This window comes from Marmota flaviventris, chromosome 5 (genome assembly GCF_047511675.1).
Source record: "Marmota flaviventris isolate mMarFla1 chromosome 5, mMarFla1.hap1, whole genome shotgun sequence".
NCBI lineage: Eukaryota > Metazoa > Chordata > Mammalia > Rodentia > Sciuridae > Marmota > Marmota flaviventris.
Window position 1 is genome coordinate 11928130 of NC_092502.1, and position 23802 is coordinate 11951931.

The 23802-nt window shown below is 48.7% G+C and overlaps 1 protein-coding gene across 2 annotated transcripts in view; it reads right to left on the reverse strand.

Annotated features, from left to right (window-relative positions):
- Positions 1-23802, reverse strand: part of Dock2 (dedicator of cytokinesis 2) — a 400432-nt gene that overhangs the window by 36147 nt on the left and 340483 nt on the right. For both annotated transcript variants that reach the window (XM_027938544.3, XM_071611997.1), the window contains exons 35-44: positions 22545-22701; positions 20735-20775; positions 16712-16802; positions 15782-15901; positions 12310-12399; positions 10635-10739; positions 7625-7766; positions 2931-3012; positions 1575-1659; positions 720-806 (exon numbers count right to left, since the gene is read on the reverse strand). In XM_027938544.3, coding sequence (XP_027794345.1) covers positions 720-806; positions 1575-1659; positions 2931-3012; positions 7625-7766; positions 10635-10739; positions 12310-12399; positions 15782-15901; positions 16712-16802; positions 20735-20775; positions 22545-22701 — 1000 coding nt within the window. The remainder of the gene's footprint in view (positions 1-719; positions 807-1574; positions 1660-2930; positions 3013-7624; positions 7767-10634; positions 10740-12309; positions 12400-15781; positions 15902-16711; positions 16803-20734; positions 20776-22544; positions 22702-23802) is intronic.

Consider the following 23802-nt stretch of genomic DNA (forward strand, 5'->3'; position numbering starts at 1 on the left):
CTATAAAAAGGGTTGGAGGGCTACCAAGCTGCGGGCTCACTGGAAAGGAAGTGGGCATTGGGGCCAGACTAACAATCCAGTAGCTCAAAAACATCAGTCAGACCATGCCCTTTTGCCCATAACTTTTTCTCTTATAGAAAAGATGAGGTCCTACTGATGGTCTAGAAGCAGAATACTGTTACTCACCCTTCACTTGTTCTGATCTGGATAAAAAATGTGCTCTGGCTCCAGAGCCACTTCCTAATCTCCTCCAGGTCTTTGCTCCAAACCTTTTGACAGGGAAGCTCATGCTATTTTAAATAGCCACCCTTCCTCCATCACTTTTCTGTTTTATTTTTCTCCATCTTGGTTATCACCAACCAACATAGTATGTATTATTTTGACTCTTTAGTCTGTCTTCCCCTTTAGAATGCAAGTTCCATTTCAGAATCTTCAGGTCTTAGAACAGCACTTGACAGATGCCGGGATTCATGAAATGGGTTTTGAATGATTTGATAAGTAAGACATCCTGAATGTGTCCCCATTTATAAGGTATCCTCACAGCCACAGTGGACCTTCCTCTGGAACAGCAAGATTCTTAGCTGCCAGAGGACATGGGGGAACCTACGGCTTGTGGAGAAGCGAAGTATATGCCGTCTGCATAAGAGAGTTCAAGCATTTGGATTCTGGCCAGAAATGTGGCTGTCTGTGTGTCTGCCATAATTTGAACCCAGACTCACCTGGGACATGTGAACCACCTCGAACCAGCGCAGGATGCCCGGCAGCTTGTAGGCAGTCACGAAGGAGGTCCTCTCAATCCACATCGACTGTTTGGGGAAGGGTACGAGGCAGAAGAGCAACACACTTATGACACCTGGGCATCAGAGTAGCTTGGCAGAGACCCAGCCAGCCCCAGTACCTCCCATCCACCCAAAAGCAGAGGAAATATTGCAAGATCCAGAAACACTCTCGCCCCACCCTGAAAACTTCTCAGCCAATTCTGAAGCTCTCTCTGGACTTAGGCCAAGTAAGTTCTAACTGGAGTTATTGGAATCTGAATTTTCAGGGAATATTGAACTTGTCCATGTGCATTTCTGTGGGGAGGGCCTATAATGTTCATTAAATTCTCAAAGGGACAGTGACTCCCAAAATATTAAGAATTACAGAGGCAAAGAGCAGAGAGAAACTCAAAGCACCTTCTAACTTCAGCCTCAGACCTGGGGATGGAAGACAGGTCCCAGCTGGAAACACACACACACACACACACACACACACACACACACACACACCAGGGACTAGCACACAGGGCATAGGGGTGACCACAACATTGTGGCTTCTTATTGGTGTGAACTGGAAGGTTTGACCTCTGCTTAATCTAGGCTTTACCTCCTGAAGTGCCTGAATGTCCTGTGACTGATAAGGTCACTTGACAGGCACTCAGGGGACATGTGGGATGGGGAAAGAGATGAGGCTATGGAATGGGTGCCATCAAACCTTTGGGCATTTGTTTCCTTTTCTATAATTTTGGGTCAAGTTCTCCCATTCTGGGCTGGTGGATCCACACCCTGGTTGCGTAGGGCTGGGGAAATACTCACAGCAAACTCATTCTCAGGGTCTACCGTCCCCTTGCGCACAGGCCGGGAGTAGTGGAACCTTTGCACGTAGTTGGATTTGTAAAAGCTGAAAGACAGAAAGAAGGTGAGTCTCCTGGTAGCCATGCCCAGTGGCTAACTTCCCGTCTGCCCCTGCACCTGAAATCCATTACAGTAACTTCAGGTCTGGCAGAGTCCTTGTGACAGCATTTACATTTAGGGTCTATGTTCTGGGCTCCATAACAGTGACCCTTGCACAGGCTTTCCTGGTGGGGAGACTGAGAGGGCAGAATCGTCTTAAGCCCATATAAGAACCTGGCACCCCAAGAGTAATGGCCATGGAGTTGAAATTCTGGCATTAATGCAGATGGGGCAGGCTGGTCATTTCCTGTGGCCCCAGTGAAGGATCTAGAGACATGGAGGGATGTGCCCAGTGTCCCAGGAGTAGCCTCCAAGGATTTCTTCAAGAGTTACAGTCATGCCCCAAATCATTTCTGACTCTCTAGCAAGGTTCTAACATCATTTCCAGCAGGGCATGGTCTGCTAGCTGAGAGCTGTTGTCTCCTGTCCATGGGAGCCTGACTAAGAGGGTGAGGGAGGCTCCAATCCTCTTGGCCACCCCTGCTCTACTGTGGCACGAGTGTGAGGCTGCGCCAGGGCCTGCATCCCCCTGCAGAGGAGGCCCTTCCCCTCCCAAAGGAGCCCTTGCTGTTGACGGCTCCACCCAGAGGGGAAGTCTTACTCTAAGACACGCAGATGCTCTTGGGTACCTGGGCCTGGGGCACAGGTGGGGGATGGTCTGGGCAGCTGTGGGGGTACAGCTTAGTGCCGCACAGACTGTCTCCCTTGGCCTCATCGGTGACCTTGCAATCTAGTGTGGGACGGATTGACACCTGCCTCCATGCCGGTTCCTCTATCATAGTCTGAGCACGCCCACTGTCAACGGCCAAACTCACCCAATGCTAAAAGAGGTCCCTTTGGGAGAATGTGCTCAGTATGTCCAAGCTGCCTGACCATGTCCCCCAATCCCCAACCCTCCTGTCACCTGCGCAGCCCACATTCTGGCTGCAGGTTCCTTGGGGCCACTCAGGGATCAGCCTGAGAAATAACTCTCTATGTCCAATTCAATGATTTCAACAATGCCACTGAGGATTTGCTATGCTGCAGAGTTAGCCACAACCCTGTCCCTCCCATCCACTCCAGTCTCATCCCTGTTAATTGGGCTTCTCCCAAGAGGAAAGGGGGGAACAGATTGGCCAGGTGGAGAAGGGCACTGGGGCTGCCCTGCTACAACCTCAGCAGGACACCCTTTTTGAGTTCCCGCCCCTGTTCCTCTTCCCAGTGGGCTCTGGGTCTTACTTTATGATCTGGTCAGGCACTGGCTTGTTCTTGAACCGTGGATGCTCATCCAGGACAGGCTGAACAGTGAAACACTGGATATCTGGAATCCCTGAAGTTAAGTACTTTAAACAGGTCTGCTGACCAGAGGGACAGTCCTCAATTCACCAGTTTCAGCTGAGAGCTTGCAGGCCATTCCTTCTGGGAGCCCTCATTTTTCAAGGATCAACTGCATGTTGCTGGCCTCTAACAAGGTGCTGGTGACCAGTTAGCAGTCGCCGTGGTCCTTAGCAGGGCTGCCTATCACCTGGCAACCCTATCTTAGGGCTCTGCTCTTGACAACAGAGTTGGTTAGTGGTGGGTATCATAATTATTATTGTTATATTATCATTAACAATAACACCATCTAATGGATTTATAGCTCCCCATCAATTGCAGAGTACCTCTCCTCATGGTCTTATTTAATCTCCAATTCCACTGATGGCATTTAACCTAAATCATCCCTGTTGAGGTCACAGAAGTCTGGCAACTTGTTGAAGGTCACACAACTTGTAAGAACAGAGTGTGGGTTTGCACTTGGGTCTTTTAACCCTATGCTCAGAATTCTTTAGACCTGTCACTCAAAGGTGGCCCTTCAGCTAGCCCCATAGCATCATCAGAGCTTGTTAGAAAGAGCAGATCTCAGACCCTACCTCAGACATTGAGTCAGAATCTGATTTAAACGATCCTTGGGTGATTCATATGCACCATTAAAGCTGAGAAGTATTGCATTAGAACATGCAAACGTGCACTCCAACATCCTGCGCCAGGATTGTAAAGAGTCTTGTTCAGCGTTAGTGGGAATGAGTTCCAAGCTCGATTAGTGATGCCTGCCATGGGCACAGATCTGGAGAGGCACTCTGTGGACCAGGTCATGGTCATGACTATTCTGGATCTGTATTCATTCATTTGAAGTTGGTAATGCGGCAAATGAAATGAACAAAATCAGTGGTTCACTGGTCCGATCCCAACCTTACTTTCCATTTTTTTTCTTTATTCATCTCTTCTTTTAGATATTCAAGTGCTTTCCTCCCTCTTTTCTACCCAAAGAGAACCATAACTTTAAATATATCTCCGGGTCTGATATGTCTGCCAACTAAGGGATCAGGAGCTCTTGCTAGCTCTCAGAGTTACATCAGTGTGGGTATAACCCAGGTTTCCACCATTATCTCTGGATATTCAACAGAGTCTACTATTCCCTGTGCTTGGAATATTTTGCTCTACTACTGTGCCTCCCCGTGAACCTTTCAGGGAGATGTAAAATGCCAAAGTCCACGAAAACTAACTTCACCCTAGTTGGAAGCTGTTTTCCTTCCTTGGATGTCCAGGCATTGGTCAGTACTTTCTGTAGGATCAGCTCTCAGCTACCGTCTTCCTCCCTCTCCTGCCACCCCATCTCCCAGAGAGGGAAAGCTTTCTGATGGAAGAGGCTCTGACTTTTTGACCCACAAGAAATGGCTAAAACCAAATTCCAAGTTCGATTCAATTGCCTCTCATTGATAAATTTACTCTAGGCTACTTTATTGGGGATTTACTAGTTTTTACCTCTAGAGAGTATTTCCACATTGAAGGAAAGAGGGCAACGTTGAACCTAAATGGATCACTCTTGATGGAAGCATTTCTCAGGAAAACCATTTTTGTTTTTTTTTTCTTAAGCCCTGTGGCCACCAGCCTACCCTGGGAGGGAGTCACTCTGGATCAGCCTAGGACAGAAACTAGCCAACTATGGTGATTCAGATTTAGCTTATCTCCTGTTTCTATATGGTCCACAAGCTAAGCATGGATTTTTTATTTTAAAAGCACTAATGGAAAAAGAGTATTTTGTGACATGATAATAAAGTGTGAAAAGCAGAGCAAGTGCAAAATTTCAGTGCCCATAGAGAAGGTGTAATTGGAGCACAGCCATGCTCAGCTACCTGTGCGTCAGCAGTGGCTGCTCTCCAGCCAGACAGCAGGGTACAGGGCTTATGACACAGAGGGCATGGCCCTTGAAGATTAAAACATGCCCCATGTGGCCCTCTACAGCAAGCTTGCCCACCCTTCTTTTAGAGAAGGTTCTAGGCCATGTCTAATGAACTTGGCCACTGGCCTTGATCCAACAGGAGGATCCAGGCTCATCCTAAGGAAGCCTCTGACATCAGCATCTTAGGTGTTCCAGAGGAATGTGGGTGGAGCTGGCCCATCATTCCTGCCACTTGGGATCCATGTGTGGAATTGTGGCAACTGTAGACCTACAGAGACCTTTGCTTTCAAACATCTTCTGCCACCTGGGTGTCAATATGAGCCAACTATGAGACCCGTAAATTGCTTGGCCACTTTTTAATAAGTGAGGGCAAGAGAGCTAAGAGTTCAAGATCCTGGTGGAAAGCAGGCCTGGACTCGATCCCTAGCTCTGCTGCTTCCTCGCCGTGACCTTGTGCTGCTAAAGATCCCGGAGCCCTGACTTTCTTAGTCACTAAATGCAGAGAGCACTGCTGACCATTCACAGGATGGTCATGAGGAAAGGTGAAGGCGGGTGTATCAAGGGGCTGGGGCGCAGTAGAGGTCAGCACACTCTATTCATCAGCTTTTCGAAAACTGATGGTGTGACAGAACACGGTTTTAGAGACATACAGATCTCAGGATTCAAATGCCAACTCCATCTCTAACCAGCTTTATAACCATGGGCAAATTACTTTCTCTCTCTGCCTCACATATTCCTTCTCTGTGAAAGAGGGAAAATTAACACCCATCATACAGCATTTTATGGGGTTTAAAGAAATAATGGTTATAAAGCATTCTGTCTCACCAAGAGGACAGTTAGCAAATGTCAGCCCTCTCCCTTTGCCTTTCTACCTGGCTCCTGGCACTGACTCAGGCCTCAGAGTCCCAACTATGATGACCTGGCCCAGGAACACCTGCCCCTCCCCTGCCCTGGTTAAATGAGCATGCGCAGTTCCACACCAGCATGTCCACCTCGCAGGCCGGGGTGTAATCCCTGTCTCGCCGGCAGCCACGCCCTCTCCCGCAACCAGCGGGCGCCACCACCAGTTGCATCTCTTCCTGCAAATGCCCGTGGCAGGGCAGCCATGAAGGGCAGGCAAGCATAATAAAAAGGTCACAGATGAATATTTATCACCCCAGGGAAAAATATTTGGATTAAGGTTTGGCAGACTGAAGGGCCCAGCCACGCAACCTGTCAACCTGTTTTAAAGGCTGTAACTTAATCTGTGCTAAAGGGCGCAATGCCGGGGAGCCAGGCTGGGTCAAGGTGCTCCCGGCTCAGCAGCCAGCCCTGAACCCTGCCTTCTGCCCGGAGTCAGTGTGGCTCCTGGCCCTGGGAACAGCGGGTCTGCATCCTGCTCACGCACTGTCACCTCTGCCCTGCTCTGTGCTCGGCAGCCAGTGGTTCTGCCCTGCTCCCTCCTTCCTTCTCCCTCTCTCTCTTTCTGCTTTCTCTCATTTTCTCTTTCTTTCTATTAATCAACAAACCTCTCCTGGCAGTGGGCTGGGTGCCAGGGCTCGTGGGCGAGGGCCACAGTGCAGGAAGGGGGCACAACAAAAGTCATTCTCTTGGTGCCGACTTCTACCCTCATCTCACCTGCCTTCAAGAAGCACGTGACCAACACAGATCAAGGTCGATTCTCCAGAGAAACAAACACAGTGTGAGAAAACATGGTCCTGGGGAGTCCAGAGAAGGCCACTTTAGAAAAGGTGACCAAGGAAAGCCTCTTCCAGGAGGGAAGCCAAGTTCGGATCTGACAGGTGAGCAGGAGCCAGCTGCCTAAGGAATAGGGGAAGGGCAATTTATGCAAAGGGACCAGAGAAGGCCTAGAGGTGGGGACAATTGGGCATGTTTAAGGAACAGAAAGGAGCTGGTATGGCCAGAGGGAAAAGCAGGGGTCAGAGAGTGGACAGACTTCCAGCCCTGCTTAGGAGTTTGGTTTTATTGTAACAGCAATTTGGGGTCCTTTCAGTCCTTGAAACCAGCTGTGCTCCTTCCCACAGTGTCCTGCAAGGATCATATTGTCATTAATAAATATTTAATCCTGCATTTTGTTGCTCGGTGTTTATTTTACTTGCTACCTTCTAAGCTCCCTGAAGACAGGACCCCTTAGTAAGTTTAGCGTTGTCTGATGCTTGGCAGAATCTGGACTTCAGAGTATTCATGAGAGCGAACAGTTGAGGAGAGACTGCATGGGTCATTGGGTGCTGCATTCAGAGTGCACAGTCATCCTCCCTACACCCGAGGATTGGTTCCAGCAGATACTAAAATCCCAGGATGTTCAAATCTCTTACATAAAATGGCTTAGTAGTCTCACATCCTCCTGTACATGTTAAAGGCCTTACTAAATGACTTCTAATACTTTTAAGTCATTATAGTACCTAATACACTGAAAATCCTAGGTGAAGAGCTGTTATACTATATAAGGGAATAATGACAAGAAAAAAATTGGTTCACATTTGGCACAGACTGTGCTTTTTCCCCTCAAATATTTTTGGTCTGTGGTTGGCTGAATCCAGGGGTGTAGCACCCTTGGACACGGAGGGCTGGCTGTACTGAGACGGGCTCTTTGGATCCCATGCTGGACACTGAAACTGGCACACCAGGGTGGGCAGCAGCTCTGAGCTCTACGGGCTGAGGTGCCCACAGTGCTGCTCATGCCCAGCCCCGTGGCTGGAATGTCCAAGGATACACTGGCCTGGGGCGTTTTTCACGTCGTCTCCGGGGGCAGAAGTTGTGTTCATCTTCTCCGCGTTGGGGAACTGGCTCATCAGTTGCAGCTGGAAGTCTTCTCTTCGCTCATACTCCTTCCCTCGGTAGATGAACACTTTGTTCTGCAAGGAAGTGACACCCATCAGAGACCCCAGAGCCTCCTGATGTGGAGGATGTGGCCCAATCACGGCTGGAAGGCTTATGAAATGAGCATGGGGCTGTGGGGCCTCCGATGGCTCCCTGTCCCCTCAGTTTCCCACCAGAGGAGGGAGGAGCTCAATTCCCGCCCTATCAGGGTGTGCCAATTCTTTAAAGAGCTCCTTCCAGGAAGGAAGAGTGTGCACGCAGAGAATCTTCTGCAGACCATCCCACGTGAAGCTTCCAGAATACTTTTTTCCTCATGTTGCACCCCATCATACCCACTGTCCTGTTTATGTGCAACGTTTCCCTCCTGCCTTTAATGTGATGTGGGCTGGGCCTGGGGGGACAAAATGTTCAAGACCTCTTCTCCTGGCTTCGGCCCTGAGCTCCCCAAAACATTCTCTTTACCCTTCCTCAGCCACGTCAGCCTCTTCTAGACCAGCAGTCCTCAACCTGTGTCTGTCCCCAAAGGACACTGGCAGCGTCTGGAAACATTTGTTGGTTGTCATGCTGAGGGTGAGGAGTGTGACTGAGAACTGGGGCAGAGGCCAGAGATGCCATTAAACATCCTGCAACACACAGGACAGTCCCCACGACTGAGCAGGATGGGCCCAAGATGTCAACAGTGCCAAGGCCGAGAAGCCTTGTTCTAGAAAGCATCTATGCCAGCTGTACTGCATCTAATGGTCCCTGAGTCCTTCTGTCCAAGCCCAAGTCTCTCTGGCCTCTGTACACCAGACCTCCAACCCTGGCACCATCAGAAGAGCCCAGGAGGCCTTTACACGTTCAGATTCTGGGGCTGGGGCTGAGGCTCAGTGGTAGAGCGCTTGCCTAGCATGTGTGAAGAACTGAGTTCAATTCTCAGCACTATATATAAGTAAATGCATAAAATAAAGGTCCATACATCTAAAAAAATATTTTTTAAAAAGTTCAGATTCCCTACAAATAACAATAATTGCTGGCGAGGATGTGGGGAAAAGGTCCACTTGTCCATTGTTGGTGGGATTGCAAATTAGCACAACCACTTGGGAAAGCAGTATGGAGAGTCCTCAAAAGACTAAGAATGGGACCACTATGTGACCCAGCTATCCTACTTCTTGGTATTTATCCAAAAGAACTAAAATCAATATACTCTAGTGATGCACACATGCCAGCAGCACAATCCACAGTAGCTAAGTTATGGAACCAGCCCAGGAGCCCGTCAATAGAGAGTGGATAAAGAAAATGTGATATATATACACAATGGAGTTCTACTCAGCCATGAAGAAGAATGAAATTGTGCCATTTGCTGGTAAATGGATGGAACTGGAGAACATTATGTTAAGTGAAATAAGCCAGACTCAGAAAGCCAAGGGTCGAATGTTTTCACTTTTGTGTGTGGAAATTAGAGGGGAAAAAAGGAATTTTAAAAAGGGGGATCTTGCCAAAACAGAAGGGAAAGCAGTAGAATAGAAACAGGGGACCAAGATTGAGGGAGGGGGGGAGAAAGGGGAAGGACTGGGGAATGAAGTGGACCAAATTATATTGGGTGCATGGACTAGAGTGCATTCTGATTTTATGTATAATGATAAGGTATCAATTAAAAAATAAACAGATTTTTTAAGAGCAATAGAGTAAAGGAAGGGGACCTAGGGAGGAAGGAGGGCAGGGAGAGAGGAAGTAAAACAAAGTCCAGATTCCCAGGCCTCACCCCAGTCCCCTGAGATGGAGCCTACAGGACCTGGGCCCAGGAACACATGTTCTGAACAGGTTGCCCAGGGACCCTGAGGTGACATCAGTTTGGGAAGCCACCTCCACTCCACCCAGGAGAGCCTCCCTGGCTACGCCATCTGGTGCTCATGACGTCACTCCCGTGGCTCTGCCATGGTAATCATACTCCCTTGGTAACCATGGTGACTTAGCTCCTTGACTGTGCTGTAGGCCGAGTGAGGTCAGGGGTCAGGTCTGCTCTTTCCTTTGGCTCTCCTTGTGCCCAGAATAGAACCATAAACTCAGGGACTGGAAGGAAGTTGACAGGTGACCTCATCCCTCCACATCGTGGATGAATAGGCCTCTCACACAGTGATTCAGAAACAATGCTCCAGGGACCCTGAGGGTCCCCAGGACCTTTCCAGAGGCTCACAAAATCAGAACCGTTTCACGATAGTTTAGAAGCTGTCTTCGCCTTTCCCACCCTTGCTCTCTCGCGGGAGAAGGTGGAGGTCTTCAGAGGCTCTGTGATGTGTGACCATAAGAGATGAGGACCTAGCTCTTGCCTGAAGCCAGACATCAAGGAGATTTGCAGAATTGTAAAGCAATCTTGCTATTTTCCCTTATTTTTTAAAATTGGAAGATACAGCTATTTTTCCTTAAAAAAATTTACAATTTATGTTAACAGGTAGTGGGTTTATTATTGTTATTTTAAAATAAATTACTAATTATTTTAATCTTTTTCTTAGTTTTCATATGGTACATGTACATAAAACACAGAGGTTCTTTGGGATTCTCAGTACTTTTAAGAGCAACAAGACCCTATGACTGAAACTCCTGAGAACTGCTGTGTACGGACCCCCGGGCAGCTCTCATCCTCCAGTCTCTTTGAATTCTTCTTTCCAATAACAGAGGGAGCTCACAACCTCTCCAGGAAGCCCTTGTTGCTGTAGAGACACACCGCAGGTGACTGATGCTGGTGGCTCTGACAGGAAGAGTGGCTGAGGACTCCTGGGGGTGGTGGCAGCACTCGGGGCAGAGGAAAGCTTGGCTTCTGAGCTGTGAGCTTCTATCCGAGCAGGAGCGGATCCTCAAAGGACAAAGAGACACCTGAAATGCCACCATCCTGCTTCCCTAGCCAGAGCTTCCCGCAAACTCACCCGCAGAAAGGAGGGGAATCCCTGGCCGTAGTAGCCGACAGCAAAGTAGTCTGGCTTGGGCCTGAGGATTTTCATGATGTTCTCATAAAACTTTGCCTGCTGGATCTGGAAGAAGAAAACACAGGCTATGACATCACAGATGCGCATCCAAGGTACCTTCCACCCAAAGAGGCCACAGTCAAGACCGACATGCCAGGTGCACAGAATGGCGCACCTGCGGCTGTGTCTGTAATCTAATAGGACAGCTCTGTGCACGGCAAGCCAGGTCCTGTGCTCCACCTCGCTCATTTATTTACCTGCATCTCCTCATAACCATCCCACAAGTCCCTCCAGTTTGCAGCTAAACCAACGGCACCTCAATTTAACCAGGAAGTACGGAACTGTGTCCAGGCAGCTACTTCCCGGGGCCCCACCATGGTGACCGTGCTCACACTCTGCCCACACTTGGTGTATGCTTGTGAGGGTACACAAATGGATGAGTGTCTCTAGATGCAGATGTCTTCCTGTGTATGCGCACTTGACGTATTTCATTAACCCCAAGAGGTGTGTATTTCTTATATATTGACATCTCCAAAACCATCTTACCTTACACTTCATGGCATCTTACAATGGCTGTTGGCCCTATAGAAACCCTGATGTGGCCTGCATGCCCACAGGTGCACACGCGCACGCGTGCTCACACACACACACACACACACGCACACACGCCTCATAATCACTGGTAATTTCAACTTGACATGTGGATCTAGACAGGAGCCTGGGGGCCCAGGGCTCTGTGTAGGGGTGTGTATCAGAGGTGTGTGTGTGTGTGTGTGTGTGTGTGTGTGTGTTTGTGCATGAAGGCACATGTCTGGAAGTCATGTGTGCTATCATGTCCACAATCACCTATGCAGATATGTCCTTGGGGCAGGTATTAAGGGTCTCCCAGTGCAAGCACCTGTGTGTATTTGCAACATATCTTATGTGTCTTAAAGCAGCTAACAGCTTAGTTATTTTTAACCAGCTCATCATACCTGCACCCTCCCATCAAAAAAAGCTATCATTTCTCTCTTGATATTCAGACTCTCATTTTATCGTTTTATGGAAACACTTAGACTGGCTTGTCTCAGTGGACTGGAAGAGGCCCTGAGGTCCTGACACTCAGGCATCCAGGAAATTTGTGGGGTGTGGACAGGACAGGGAGCAGCTGAGCGCTCTGCCTTTTCCCTGCAGAGGCCAACTCCCCGCCACGTCCTGGCTTCTGCGGCACAGGCAGGACAGTCTGTCTCCTCCATTTTCTACTCCCCACCAAGTCCTGGGCCTTGACATTTTTCTGGGAAAAGCCAGTTGGGGAGCATTTTAATGTGATTTATCTGCTCATCAAAAAGCACAAATAAGTGTTTTTATTTAATTGGTTTAGTGATTTGTGGGAGTGTTTTTTTTTTTTGCAAATGTAGCAGTGTTGAACAGGTTCGCAGCAGCAACAGATGCCCCAGTGCTACACAGGTACTTAACGCTCCATCCAACCAACGGGAAGAGACACTCGGCCCAGCCTCACTCAGGCCCCACCTCCATTCTTCTTCTGTTTTCCTAACCCGCCTGGCCTCCTGTCTCCTCCTCTGCAACCTCTGTGGGGAGAGGAGGCCGTGAGCAGCCTCCAGGGCAGTCAGCCTACCCCAGGGCCAGGGCGCCTTACCAGGTTCTGGCTGAGCAGCTCGTAGTCGAAGATCTCCATCTCGTACTGTTCAGCCAGCTCCTTGCACAGACTGATGGCCTCTTCCCACATCTACGGAAGGTCACAGGAGCAAGGTTATGGGGACCCCAACTCTCTGGAGCCTTGGCTGAGGGAGGGACTTGAGCCCTGCTGTGCCCCTGAGACTGAGCTGTAGCCTCACCCAGACCTGCCCCCCCTCACAGAGGGAGCCGGGGGCTTCCTGGCAAGAATGACCTTTCTCTGGCCTCTAATTCTAGTTTCTTGATGAATAATGGAGTAGGCTAATTACTTTTCCCATGCTCTCTGCTTCTTCTAACCACCCTGAGAGGAACTAACAGGCCCCTCATGGCCAGGTGAGAATGGAGGCTCAGGGAGGCAAGAGCCTGCCCCCGGTCAAGAGCCTGCCCAGCAGCAGGAACGGCATGCCAGCCTGGGGCTGTCACTCCAACTCCACTCCTCCTGTGATGCCCCAGCAGGGTGCAGGCTGGGCAGGGGTATGTTGGCCCCACCTTCCAAAGAGAAGGGAGCAAGTGACCTGAGCCAGAGAGCTTCTGGAGATGGAGTTTGGACCAGACCTTGGTTGCCCTGATGTCCAGTCCTGGGGTCTTCCCTGTCTGGCTTCATGGTGGGAGTGAGTAGCAGGTAGAGGCAGAGGGAGAGGTGATTTCAGAGTATTAAAAAATGATTAGAATTACATTGTAGGACATCTTCCCCATCTTCAAAAATAATTTCTCTGCTCTGTTTTAGGTGAGAAGCCAAGAGTACCCACCATCTTAGACTAAAGGAGGTCATGAACCTCTGCAGACAAGCAGGGGGAGGTGCAGGGTGGGCTGCAATTCGGTTCAAAATAGAAAATGCCTCTCAGTGAAGACGCTGGAGGAGGCCAGGAGGAGAGAGGGCCGTTGCCAAAATGCAGTGTGAGCTTCTTAGCAGAAGTGCTCTCTCTGCAACCACATATGCAATAAAACCAAGGGCCGCACGGAGGAGCCCGGCTGTAAACCACGGATAGCTTAGTGAGCCCCATAAAATGCATAAAGTGCCAGGAGGAACCAAGTCTGCAGGCTTTGCCCAGAACAAGAAGGTTGGGGAAATGCCCCTCACTGGGCGAGGGCTGTTTGGCTCAAGTGCAGGTCTTCACCAACTTCCCACCTAATACAGTTGGGGAGAAGAAACTCCCCATGTGTTAAGATCACCAAGAGATCATGGAAGGAGAGATGGCAAGAAGTCAGATCCCTGGATTTCCTCCCAGGTCCCCTGGGGCCTCTGATGGTCACTGATCTCTTTGAGCCTCAGACATTCACTACTGAGCTGCTGTTGCTGGGTTCTGGGGGTGGTTCATGGGCATTGAATCCACAGCCATGGAGCAGATGTGAGGATGGACAAGATGCAATCTCTACCCTCATGGAACATCAGTGAATGTAACGTTTGTATTTTGAGGGGGTACAGGAGTCCATCAGGTTATGGGAAGATGGACATGTGGAGTGGAGAACCATTGTGTGTGTCTGTAGCAATGGGTCTCCCCAGGAAGTGTGGAGAAAGAAAACTGAATGGAGTGCTAAGGAATTTGGGCTTCATTCTAGAAGCATCCACAGAAATGGTCTTCAGGCTGAGCTGTCTCCATCTGCTGCCTCCTCTCTGCTCCCAAATGCTTTGGCACCACCTCTTCCCTTGCCCTCTCCCCCATTTTGCACAACACAAAGGGCACCATGCAAACATTACAATGGCTGGCATGCGTCCGTGAGCTTGGCATGCTCGGCACAGGGCAGACTGCACTGAATGCCTTGAGGAGGACACAGCCCTACAGCCCCTTCTGGGTCTTTCCCAGCCTGGCTGACTTAACCAGCCAATAAACAAACCAGAAGCTTTACTTTGACACTCAGTGGGGCAGGAGGTTCAAGAGATGGCAGAGTCTCTGCCCTCAAGAGGCTTAGCATTGTAAATTATGAGATGGTCTTCTCAACTGCCCAGTGCTGGGGGATTTATAAGCCCTTCTGCAGACATTACCTCATTCTATCTTTCCAGGATGGTGGGGAGATCAGACCAAGACAGATGCAATGAACTGCAGTAGCAGGACAGACCAAAATTAAGTGTTAAATGGTGTCCTGGTGAACTGGAGGAGACCTTTCAGCCCAGAGGAGAGGCAGGGCTGTGGATAAGCAGGAGGCTGAGAGAGGCTTGGGAAAGGAAGTGGCAGAGCCAGGTAACAATGATGATCATGGAAATGAACAAGATACACCACGTACAGTTCCTAAGCTAGACATTCTGTGCGGATCTTGTCACCTCATTTCCACTCTACAACCAGGGAGTTGGTCCTATTAGTATTTTACTATGATGGATGGAAAGCTGGAATCTTGCAGAGGCCAAGAAAACTGGAAGGGGTAGAGAAGCAAGGAGTGAAACCCTGGAGTCTGGCTCCAGAGGTGAGGGCTCAGCTGCCAGGCCACAATCCCTGTGGGATGATGGGAGCCTCTGGGCTACTGCTGCCTGACCGGCCACTGGAAGCTGGAGCTGGGCAGTAGCTGGTTTGCCCAATTCCTGGCCAAACCCAACCAAGAATCTTTGCGGGCTACAGACCCACACTGGTGCCATCATGCCATCTACCCACTCAGTCCACTCAATTGCCCTGGATAAAGTCCTTGGTCCCTGTGTGTGTCAGGTTCTGTTCTGGCCACTGGCCATTTATCAGTGGATAAGGCAGGGTCCTTCTGTCATGGCATTCTGAATTGGGGAGCCAGACAATAAACAAGAGAAACAAAATAAATGTGGTGCTGTTTGAGGGTGGGGAGTGCTTTGAAGAAGCAGGAATGGTGACCCAAAGCAGAGCAATGCTGCTTTGCCTGGAGGTGGCCGGGGAAGATCCCCTTTGAGGATGTCACACCCAAAGCAAAGCCCTGAGTGGTGGCAGGAGCCAGCCTTCCAGTAGGAAGTGTGGGGGGGGGAAATGCTGGGAAGGGCCAGTGCCAGGGCTCTGAGGCCAAGGAGCTTGGCACGGAGCAGGTGAGAAGAGAGCTCTCAGGAGGGAGGCACAGAGGAGGCATCCAAGGCCCAGCTCACAGAGGCCCTGTGGATCATGGGAAGGACTGCGTAATGCATTCTAAGTGGAATGGGGAAGTCGCTGAATCTCCTCCAATGAGACAGGTGAATGGCACAATCCAATACTTGTCTCATGATAGGATCATGACATGTTTTCTGAGTGGAGGATGATCCACAGGGTGGGAAGGGAGGCAGGGACTCTGCTTAGGATCCATCGTAGTGGCCAAGAGAATGATGCTGATACTTGGAAGGGAAGGTTTCAAATGGAGATGGAGAGAAGATGGAAAGAAGGGATCAGATTTAGGATTTGCAGGGATAGCTATGCATTCCTGAGGATGGATAGGTTGTAGGGTTTAGGAGAGAACTGTCCTTCCCAATGGCCAGGGTCCCCACAGAGAGAGGAGGGGCAGGAGCAGATTACCTTTCCTTTGTCAAAGTAACCTATGATGGTCTCATAGAGTGTCTCCTTCAGCTGCCGGTGGGTCTGAGGATGCTGCTGGCCTGTCTGCATGACCTGTGATGCACACTGCTCATCTGACCACTGTGGAGAGAGAACGCAGGGAGTCACCCAGGGCCAAGGGGCTGCCACGGCCAGTTGTCTTCCCAGGATTGAAGGGCAGAAAACACCCTCCCCACACTGTGTGCTTTCCTTCTTTCCTCTTCTCCCAAACCTAGCTCACTTTTGAAAATTCAAGGTCCCCCAGGGGAAGCTGCCCTCTTGGTGACATGAGTACCAGGATGCTTGGAGGTTGCTCTTTAGCACCCATGTCCCAGAACACATACTGATGAGGAGAGAGCTGAGGTCCTGCAGACCCTGTGTGGCTCCCTGTGGCTCTGGGTATCAGTGGTCAGTCCGGCAGATTCCAGTCTGCCAGTTCCCTTTGTAAAGCACTTCCTGATTTTTTGCTGAGTGGTGCTTAATTTGCTTCATTGGCTCACTCTGTGTAGCTTGCAGGGACCCTCTAGACCTTGATGAGGTGCCATCCCAGCTCTTCCAAAGCCAATGGAGATCATCTGACTTCATCCAGCTATTGCAAAATTTTCAAGAGAATGAAAGCGGTTCAGTGAGCACACTAATGGTTTATGGCTGATAGCAGGATGCTATATAACACTGCAAAATATATCTTGGGGGGTTATATTTGCTAAATGTAAAGGTCACTAAAACCTTAGGTGATCAGGGGAAGTAGGGCAGAAAAGTATCTTGCCAGGTCAATATTTTGGGACCACTGATCAAAACAAAATGCATCTGGCTGTTTTTCCTTTTTTTTTTTTTTTTTTTTTTTAACTCTTCAACATGTTAGGGCCCCACGTGGCTCCCAGCCTGGACCCCCTTCATCCAAAGGGACAGCACCTTGAGAAGCCAGGTGTGAAGGAGCAGTGTGTAGGCAGCCTCTGTGTAATTGTCACAGTCCAGGTGAAGGTCACGGAGTTTGTACAGATACCTGTTTGGGGAAAAATACACCAAATTCCAGGAGCAGTGAGAAAGAGGTGTTGATAGGGACAGGAAGGAATGCACATCTGTAGGTCACAAGAGAGCCTTCATAATGACAGCAGCTAGCATTTGCTGGGTACCAGGCCCAGATGCCTTGGATCACTCATTCCTCATGAAAAGCCCACGAGATGGTTTCACTGGGACTCCCATTTTCAGATGATAAAGCCACAGCCTGGAGAATGGGGACCATCCCAGCCAGCATTCATTCAGCTTGATACTGAAAGATACAGCCAATGCAATATGACAAGTCAGGGAAATAAAGGCAGGAGAGAGAAGGGGTGGGGAGAACTTATCAGAAGGCCTGGGCTGACAAACAGAAATGGTGGGGCATCACCTCCACTCAACCACTTCGGCCTGCTGGGGTGGTAACGGGCCCCAACGACTAGAAAGGAAAGCTCCTACTCCCTCCTCTGTTCTCTGAGTATTAAAAAAAGTGTAAAAGGAGGGAGGCCAGGGGCTGGAGAATGGACATTAACATAGAGGCCCTGAACTGTCGATGGGGAGAACCCACCATTCAATCCTATGTCCTGTCCCTTTGCAAAGTGACATTCCAGTTTCTGAACCCTGGGATGGCAATTTATTGATGGGTATTGGAGACAGGAGCAAAGGAAGAAGGTTTGGTAAGTTCTTAGATAACTGACCCACAACAGACATCAATGGGCAGCCAATGAACTTCTCTGTGCCTCAGTCTGCCCACCTGCAAGATGGCAACTCTCACATAATCTACCCAGAGAGCCGTTCAGTGTAAAGGGCCAAGCAGATCGAGAGTAGCACATAAAAGGCTCCATAAGTGACAGCTAGCATTGCTGCTAATAAAGGCAAGTATGCATGGAAAGTGATTAGCTTGTAGCTGGCACTGAATGCTGACAGCTGCTATCTATTATCATTGTGAACCTCATTCTTCTACGAAACATTCCCACCTACCGCTGCTAGAAGCAGAAGTCAGAGCCCAAGAACCACTGCTTTGGTGACTTGCATGACATTAGGGACATTTATTAAAACCCAACTTTTAGTAATTGGGTGAAGGAAAGAAGCTTGATTCTTCCTCCAGGAGGAGAGGTGCTGCAGCCATTGTGGTGGGATTTCACCCAGAGCCACCACCTCATTCAGGGGAACATGGGCTTCCAGCATCTGCATCAGTGCAGGTCCCTGTGCTGAGGCCCAGGTTCCTAGTGGAAGAAAGGCTTTCTGCACAGACCTCAGCAAGGAGCTGCTGACATTCAATGTCCCTGGCCACATAAAATGTAGCTGCTGGGCTGAATGTCAGCTGCCTGACCTCTGGTTAGGGACAGTCAAAGGTCTGGAGAAGACAGTCACCTTGTAATTGTTTGATAACTAGTGAACCAGGCCACCCAGGGCCCTGTGGCTCATCCCCTTGTTCACCCAGTAGAGTTGCACTGAGCACCCAGGCTATTCCAGGCCATTTGAAATCAGAGGTAGCAAAAATGGACCTTGTTCTTACGTTTGGGATTCAGAGCCTAAAGGATTTAGATGTGAATCAATTTATCAAATGAATACCTGAGAAATACAGCTGTGATAAATATTGTCAAGGTGAGATCTATGGACTAAGAGTGATATTTATCTAGTGGGGGAGAGAAAGGGATTCTAGAGAGGGCTCTGGCCTGCTAGGTGAGCTGGGCTCTGGAGGGGAAGGAAGGGCATAAGAGGGACAACCTCCCAGGCAGAAGGATCCACCATCAAGTGAGCGCATTATTACCAGTAGCCTATCCATCCATCCCAGCAATGATGTGCAGGTGAGAAGTCTGAGCCTAGTTAGTAACCCAGAGCCAGAGACAGGCAGAAGCAGGTTCCAGCCCAGCTATTTCCAGTCTGTCCACACTCCTCCCCATAACGTTCTGTGGTGAAGCTGTGTGTGACCTCCAGGTAGAGCTGGGAATTTTGAAACGCCTGTGTGCATGCATGGGTTAATCCTGCTATATCTCTTCCCATTGATTATTGATCCCTTAGACCCTTAGAAGGCTGTATCTAACACTGGGATGTGGGCATGGCCCAAGGGAGAGGTTTCCTGCTATGGTCAACGCATTGGCCAAGGCTTCCTCTCCGTTCTTTTTATGAATCCCAGGGTTTGGTCTTCTGTTACAGAGCCCAAGGGAGGATCTCAATGAGCTCACTAGGATATCAGGTCAAATACCTCTAGATGCTTGAGTGAGGTAGGCAGGATATAGAACCACAGGGAGAGACAGTTTCATGACCCTGGGGCTGGCTCCTGCCATGTCTAAAAGGGTCACCACCACCCATCACATGAGAGCTGTCAGATGGGATGAGGCTCCAATGTGGCTCTCTTTTTAGGAGAAGGAAATTGTGATTTTTATGTAGAATCTCTAGATTTGGCAACGAATTAAAAATTGTTTTAAAATACGATGCCTGCCAAATGGAACAGGTTTTCAGACTATCCCCTGTTTGCGATGTCTGGTTTGGGCAAATATGGCTTTCCTAGATAGGCCCCAAGTCTCCAAGGCTTGCAGAGGTCTGGGATCTGCCATCTGTGCTTCTAAAATGGGAGGCAGAGGAGAGAGGATGGAAGGAGAGACCATATGCCAGGCGCGTCACCTAGCGTACCTTGTCTCATCCTCCAAACAGAAGGTGCAATGGAAACACGCTGCAGATGGGCAAGCCTCAACCAATTCCCGGGACGATTTGTCCAACATAACAGAGAAAACAGGGAGAAGATCCTGAGTCCTCCAGTCCCCAAATGTGGTGCTACCACAGTGTCATGTCTAATGATGTTATAAATGACCCAAGCTCAGGACAACCTATAGAATTCTAATTTTATTTTTTTCCCCTCAAATGAAAGTTCCTACTTCTGGAATAACATTAAACTAAGAACCTAAAAATATCTTCAGTAAGAGCAGACTGACTTTAGTCTTGAAGTCTCTTCCCTTTGACTGAATATGTCAAAGGGCTTAAAAATACCTGGCTCCTTAACCTTCTGATTGATTCCACCTCAGGGGCTCCTGACTCCTAAGGATACGCACAGAGGTATATGTCCGAAAATTCTGTTGTTGTGCTGTTTGTTAGAGAAAAAGTTGGAAGCAACCTAAATGTTCAACAATATAGAACTGGTTATATAAATTATAGTCTGTTCCAGAAAGGAAATTTAATAGTTTCATTAAAAATGATCTTGAAATACATCTGTTGACATGGAATTCTTGTCAAGTTAAAAAAAAAAAGAGCAAATAATAAATCATTAGTAATTCCAGTTTTGCAAAAAGCAATGTTTGCCTAGAATTTGATATATGCATAAACATAGAAAGATCTGGAAGTATGTATGGGTTATGGGGACTTATTTCATTGCTTTGTTTTGCTTGTCTGTATTTTTATGAGTTTATTTGGTTTCAGTAAAAAGTCTATATTATTTTTGTAATGAGCAAAAAATAACAATAAAAAACTTTGCAGAAAAATATGAGATTCTGAGAAAAAAATTGGCAGAGAACTTCTTAGCTCCAGGCTAATGTCCCTAAAACCCTTCATGATATATTAAAACAAGTATCTCTTAAAGGCCTAGAAGGAAGCAGGCATTGTGCAACTCTGTACTTCTCCCCTTCGGAACCGGGCTGGCCAATGGCTGTACAGTTTTCCCGGACCAACCTGGGCTTCATACACCAGCCAGCAACAAATGCAAACAGCTCGCAGCTTGCCCACAGGAGGGGGAGGAGCAGGGCCACAGACAGGCGGGAGAGCTGCGAGTGGCTTATGGGGAAGAATTGACAGAGTCTGGGGAATTGATAGGCATCAGAACATGAGGGGTCTGAATGCCAAGACGAAAAGGTCAAACTCTATCCTGAAGACAGCGGGGAACCATCAGGGGATGTCAGCAGGAGAGCAGCACAGCAGGCTGAATTTAGAAAATAAGACTCTTACCTTATGTACATCTCTTCCCGGTTGTTATCTTTGTAGAAATTCTGGATGGGGAAGAAAAACAGCCATAAGCAAGGCTGTGAGGGTAGAGGGTGTCGCAACGGGGATGAGAGAGAGGTCGCTGTGTACTGTCAGGGCACCCTGAGATAGGAGCGAGAAGTCTACTCTGCTGAATGCATCCTACAGTCTCACTGGGAGAATCTGTTTTGAAAGCCACTTCTCTGACTATAAAGGGACAAAGGAAATGTCTCAGCCATAATACGTAAGGAGATGCAGTTGAGCTGTCTCCTGGGCTGAGTGGTGTGCTTCCAATGGCAGGGCCAGTCTGCTTTGATAAAGTCCACTTTGAAGGGCAGCCCAGCTTCATCTTTCAATGCTCAGGCCTGTGGTCACAAGGACCTGAGTTGGAAAGATCGTAGGAACATCCTGGCAATAGTAATAGATCATAATAGAACACAGAACTCTCCAGAGCTGTGATGGGATTCCACAGCCAAAAGCATTTACACTTGGCCAGACTTAGGAAGCTGGTCCCTATTCCAGCCCAGAAGCCATTTCGACTGGTAGTTGTCCTGAGCTCCCATGCCTGAGATCCTAATCCTGTGACATCTTTAAACAAGTCCTTACAGATCGGAACCAGGAGGTCCTGATCCAGTCTGAGAGCCACACGGGGGCAAACTCTGGTTTAATCCTTAGCTCTCCTCACACTAGGCACCTCTCCCCCATCCTGCCCTGATCCTTGACGCCACATTCAAGTCCCACGCCCAAACCTAGTAGGGTCTGACTGCTGGAGGAACTGCCCACCCTAAGCTTTCTCCCTGGTCCTAGTTGGACTGCTAAAGGTCAATTTCTTCAACCTGCTTCTCTTGCTCCTTAGAAACCCTCAGTTCCTGGAAAGGCCCTCCTTCTGCTCTTTCTGTAAGTGGGGCCTGGTGGAGTCCTCAGCACTGAATTCCTTTCTGCTGTAGTCAGAGTTTTTAAACTCCCTTCAGCATTTGGAACATCAATGGCAATATCTAAGCTGCTGCAAGAGAGGCCCTGTGGACTAAGGGGAGGCCACACAACAGAACTGGGGGAACTGGACTTGTCTTTGGAGAGCACTAGGGGGTGGCAGGGACTGACGTGATGGAAACCATGTGGGCCTTGGCCAGCTTTGTTCATTTAAAGCATTTTAAGTCCGGCCAATATGGGGGAAGGAAGCACCACAGCTGCTGCCACCCCCTCCTGAGCCAATCACCCAGCACAGGAGGGAGACTGTCAGGAGCTGGCCTCCTGCAATAGAAGGGTCAAGAGCCTTAGCTGCTCTGGCTGGTTGGTAGTCTCTAAGTTCTAGTTATTAGTGCTCTCCATCCTGCCCGAGGAAGGAAGCCAGCACACACTGAGCAGTTCCCCAGGGGCGGGACCCATGAACTCACTGCTGCTTTTCCTCCACATAACATAAGCAAACCCAAGACTGGAGAGCATCTCTGTAGTGGTCTATTTCATTAATCACCAGGGTAAAGACAACCATGAGCTGTGTGCCTCTGAAACTCACATTGTTGACCAGTCTCCACCGCCATCTTCCTACCTTGGGATGTATTAATGGGGCACTCATTATTCCCATTTCACATATAAGGAAAGCGAGGCACAGACAGACCTTAAGACGCAGAGCTAGCAGGTGGTAGAGCAGGGGTGCTGACCCACATCTGTCTGATTTCTGAAGCTGTTAGCACCACCTCCCTATCAGGAACAGGAGTGAGACACAAAGCTAAGCGGCACCCCCACCCCCCGATTGTGGACAGACATGGACAGTGGGGACACCCGCCAGGCCACGCACCAGCAGGTTGACAGTGCAGCTCATGCGGTTGTCTTTGCTCTCGTCGGTCATCACACCCCGGTAATCCAGCAGCTTCTCCAGGAGCCCTTTGACCAGGTTCACAAAGTTCTCCACTGACTTGGCAATGGTCGGGTGCTCTGCAGCACACTCCATCAGGCTGCGGGCAGAGACGGGTGGTGAGCTCATGGCCAGGGGACAGACTGTGGTGGGTGGAGGGTAACCCTGCCAGTCCAAGCTCCCCTGGTTTGTGAATGGTTCCTTTTGCTCATTTGTATATGTATTTACTCATACAGTGTAGTAAGTGAATACTTTTCTACTGTTAAAATGGGAAAAAATTTAAAGTAAAAAAAAATTTCAATGTGTGCATGGTGGGGGAGGGGGGACAGTCACTTTCACACACTCACATTGGAAGTACGCAGGGCCCCTGGTTGAATGGCGATTTCCACACTGTCTATCAACACGGAACACTCGCATCCCTGGACCCAGCAACTCTACTTCAGGGAATCTGCTCTGAGGAATATTCCCAGCAGTACGCCAGGATATATTTATAGCACTTATAAATTGCAGCTGATACTGAAATAGTTGGAACCAGCTTCAGTGTCCATCAATGAGGTTAAATAAATTAAGGTATATTCACAGAATGTGATTCTATGAAGCCATTAAAAGGAATTAGAGAGATCAATCTGTTTTGATATTAACAGCTCTATAAAATATATAGTTAAGTGAGTCAAGTTGCTGAATGATTTTTTTTTTTTTAAATTTAACTAATGGGCATAGCACTGAGGCCTAGTGTTTTTCTTAACATCTCATAGATATTAGCTCGCCTGACCTCCCATCACAGTTTAATGAGATGAGACTGACAGATAGAGAAACAAAAGCATGGAGAGGTCAACTAACTTGTCCAAGGTCACACCATTGGTAAACAGTCGGGTTCCAGGGTCCCGTGTCTCAACCACCCAACACCACACATGTGCTAACCGCATGGTGGAGCATGACACACGGTCAGGAAGGACAAACACCAAGTGCTCAGCCATGGTAGCTTCTCTGAGGGGTCAAAGTTGAGGAACAGAGGAGAAAACCTTTTTTCAATTTAAATATGGGTATATTATTTGAAAAAAAATAACCTGCATTATAATATTAATATAAGTTTTTAAAATGAAAATACAAAATGTGATGTTCCTAAGCCTCTCCCAGCAGACACTGCGAGGCATGTGTGGTGGGGAGAAAGAAATCAATCTGGGAAGACTGTGTCTACCCC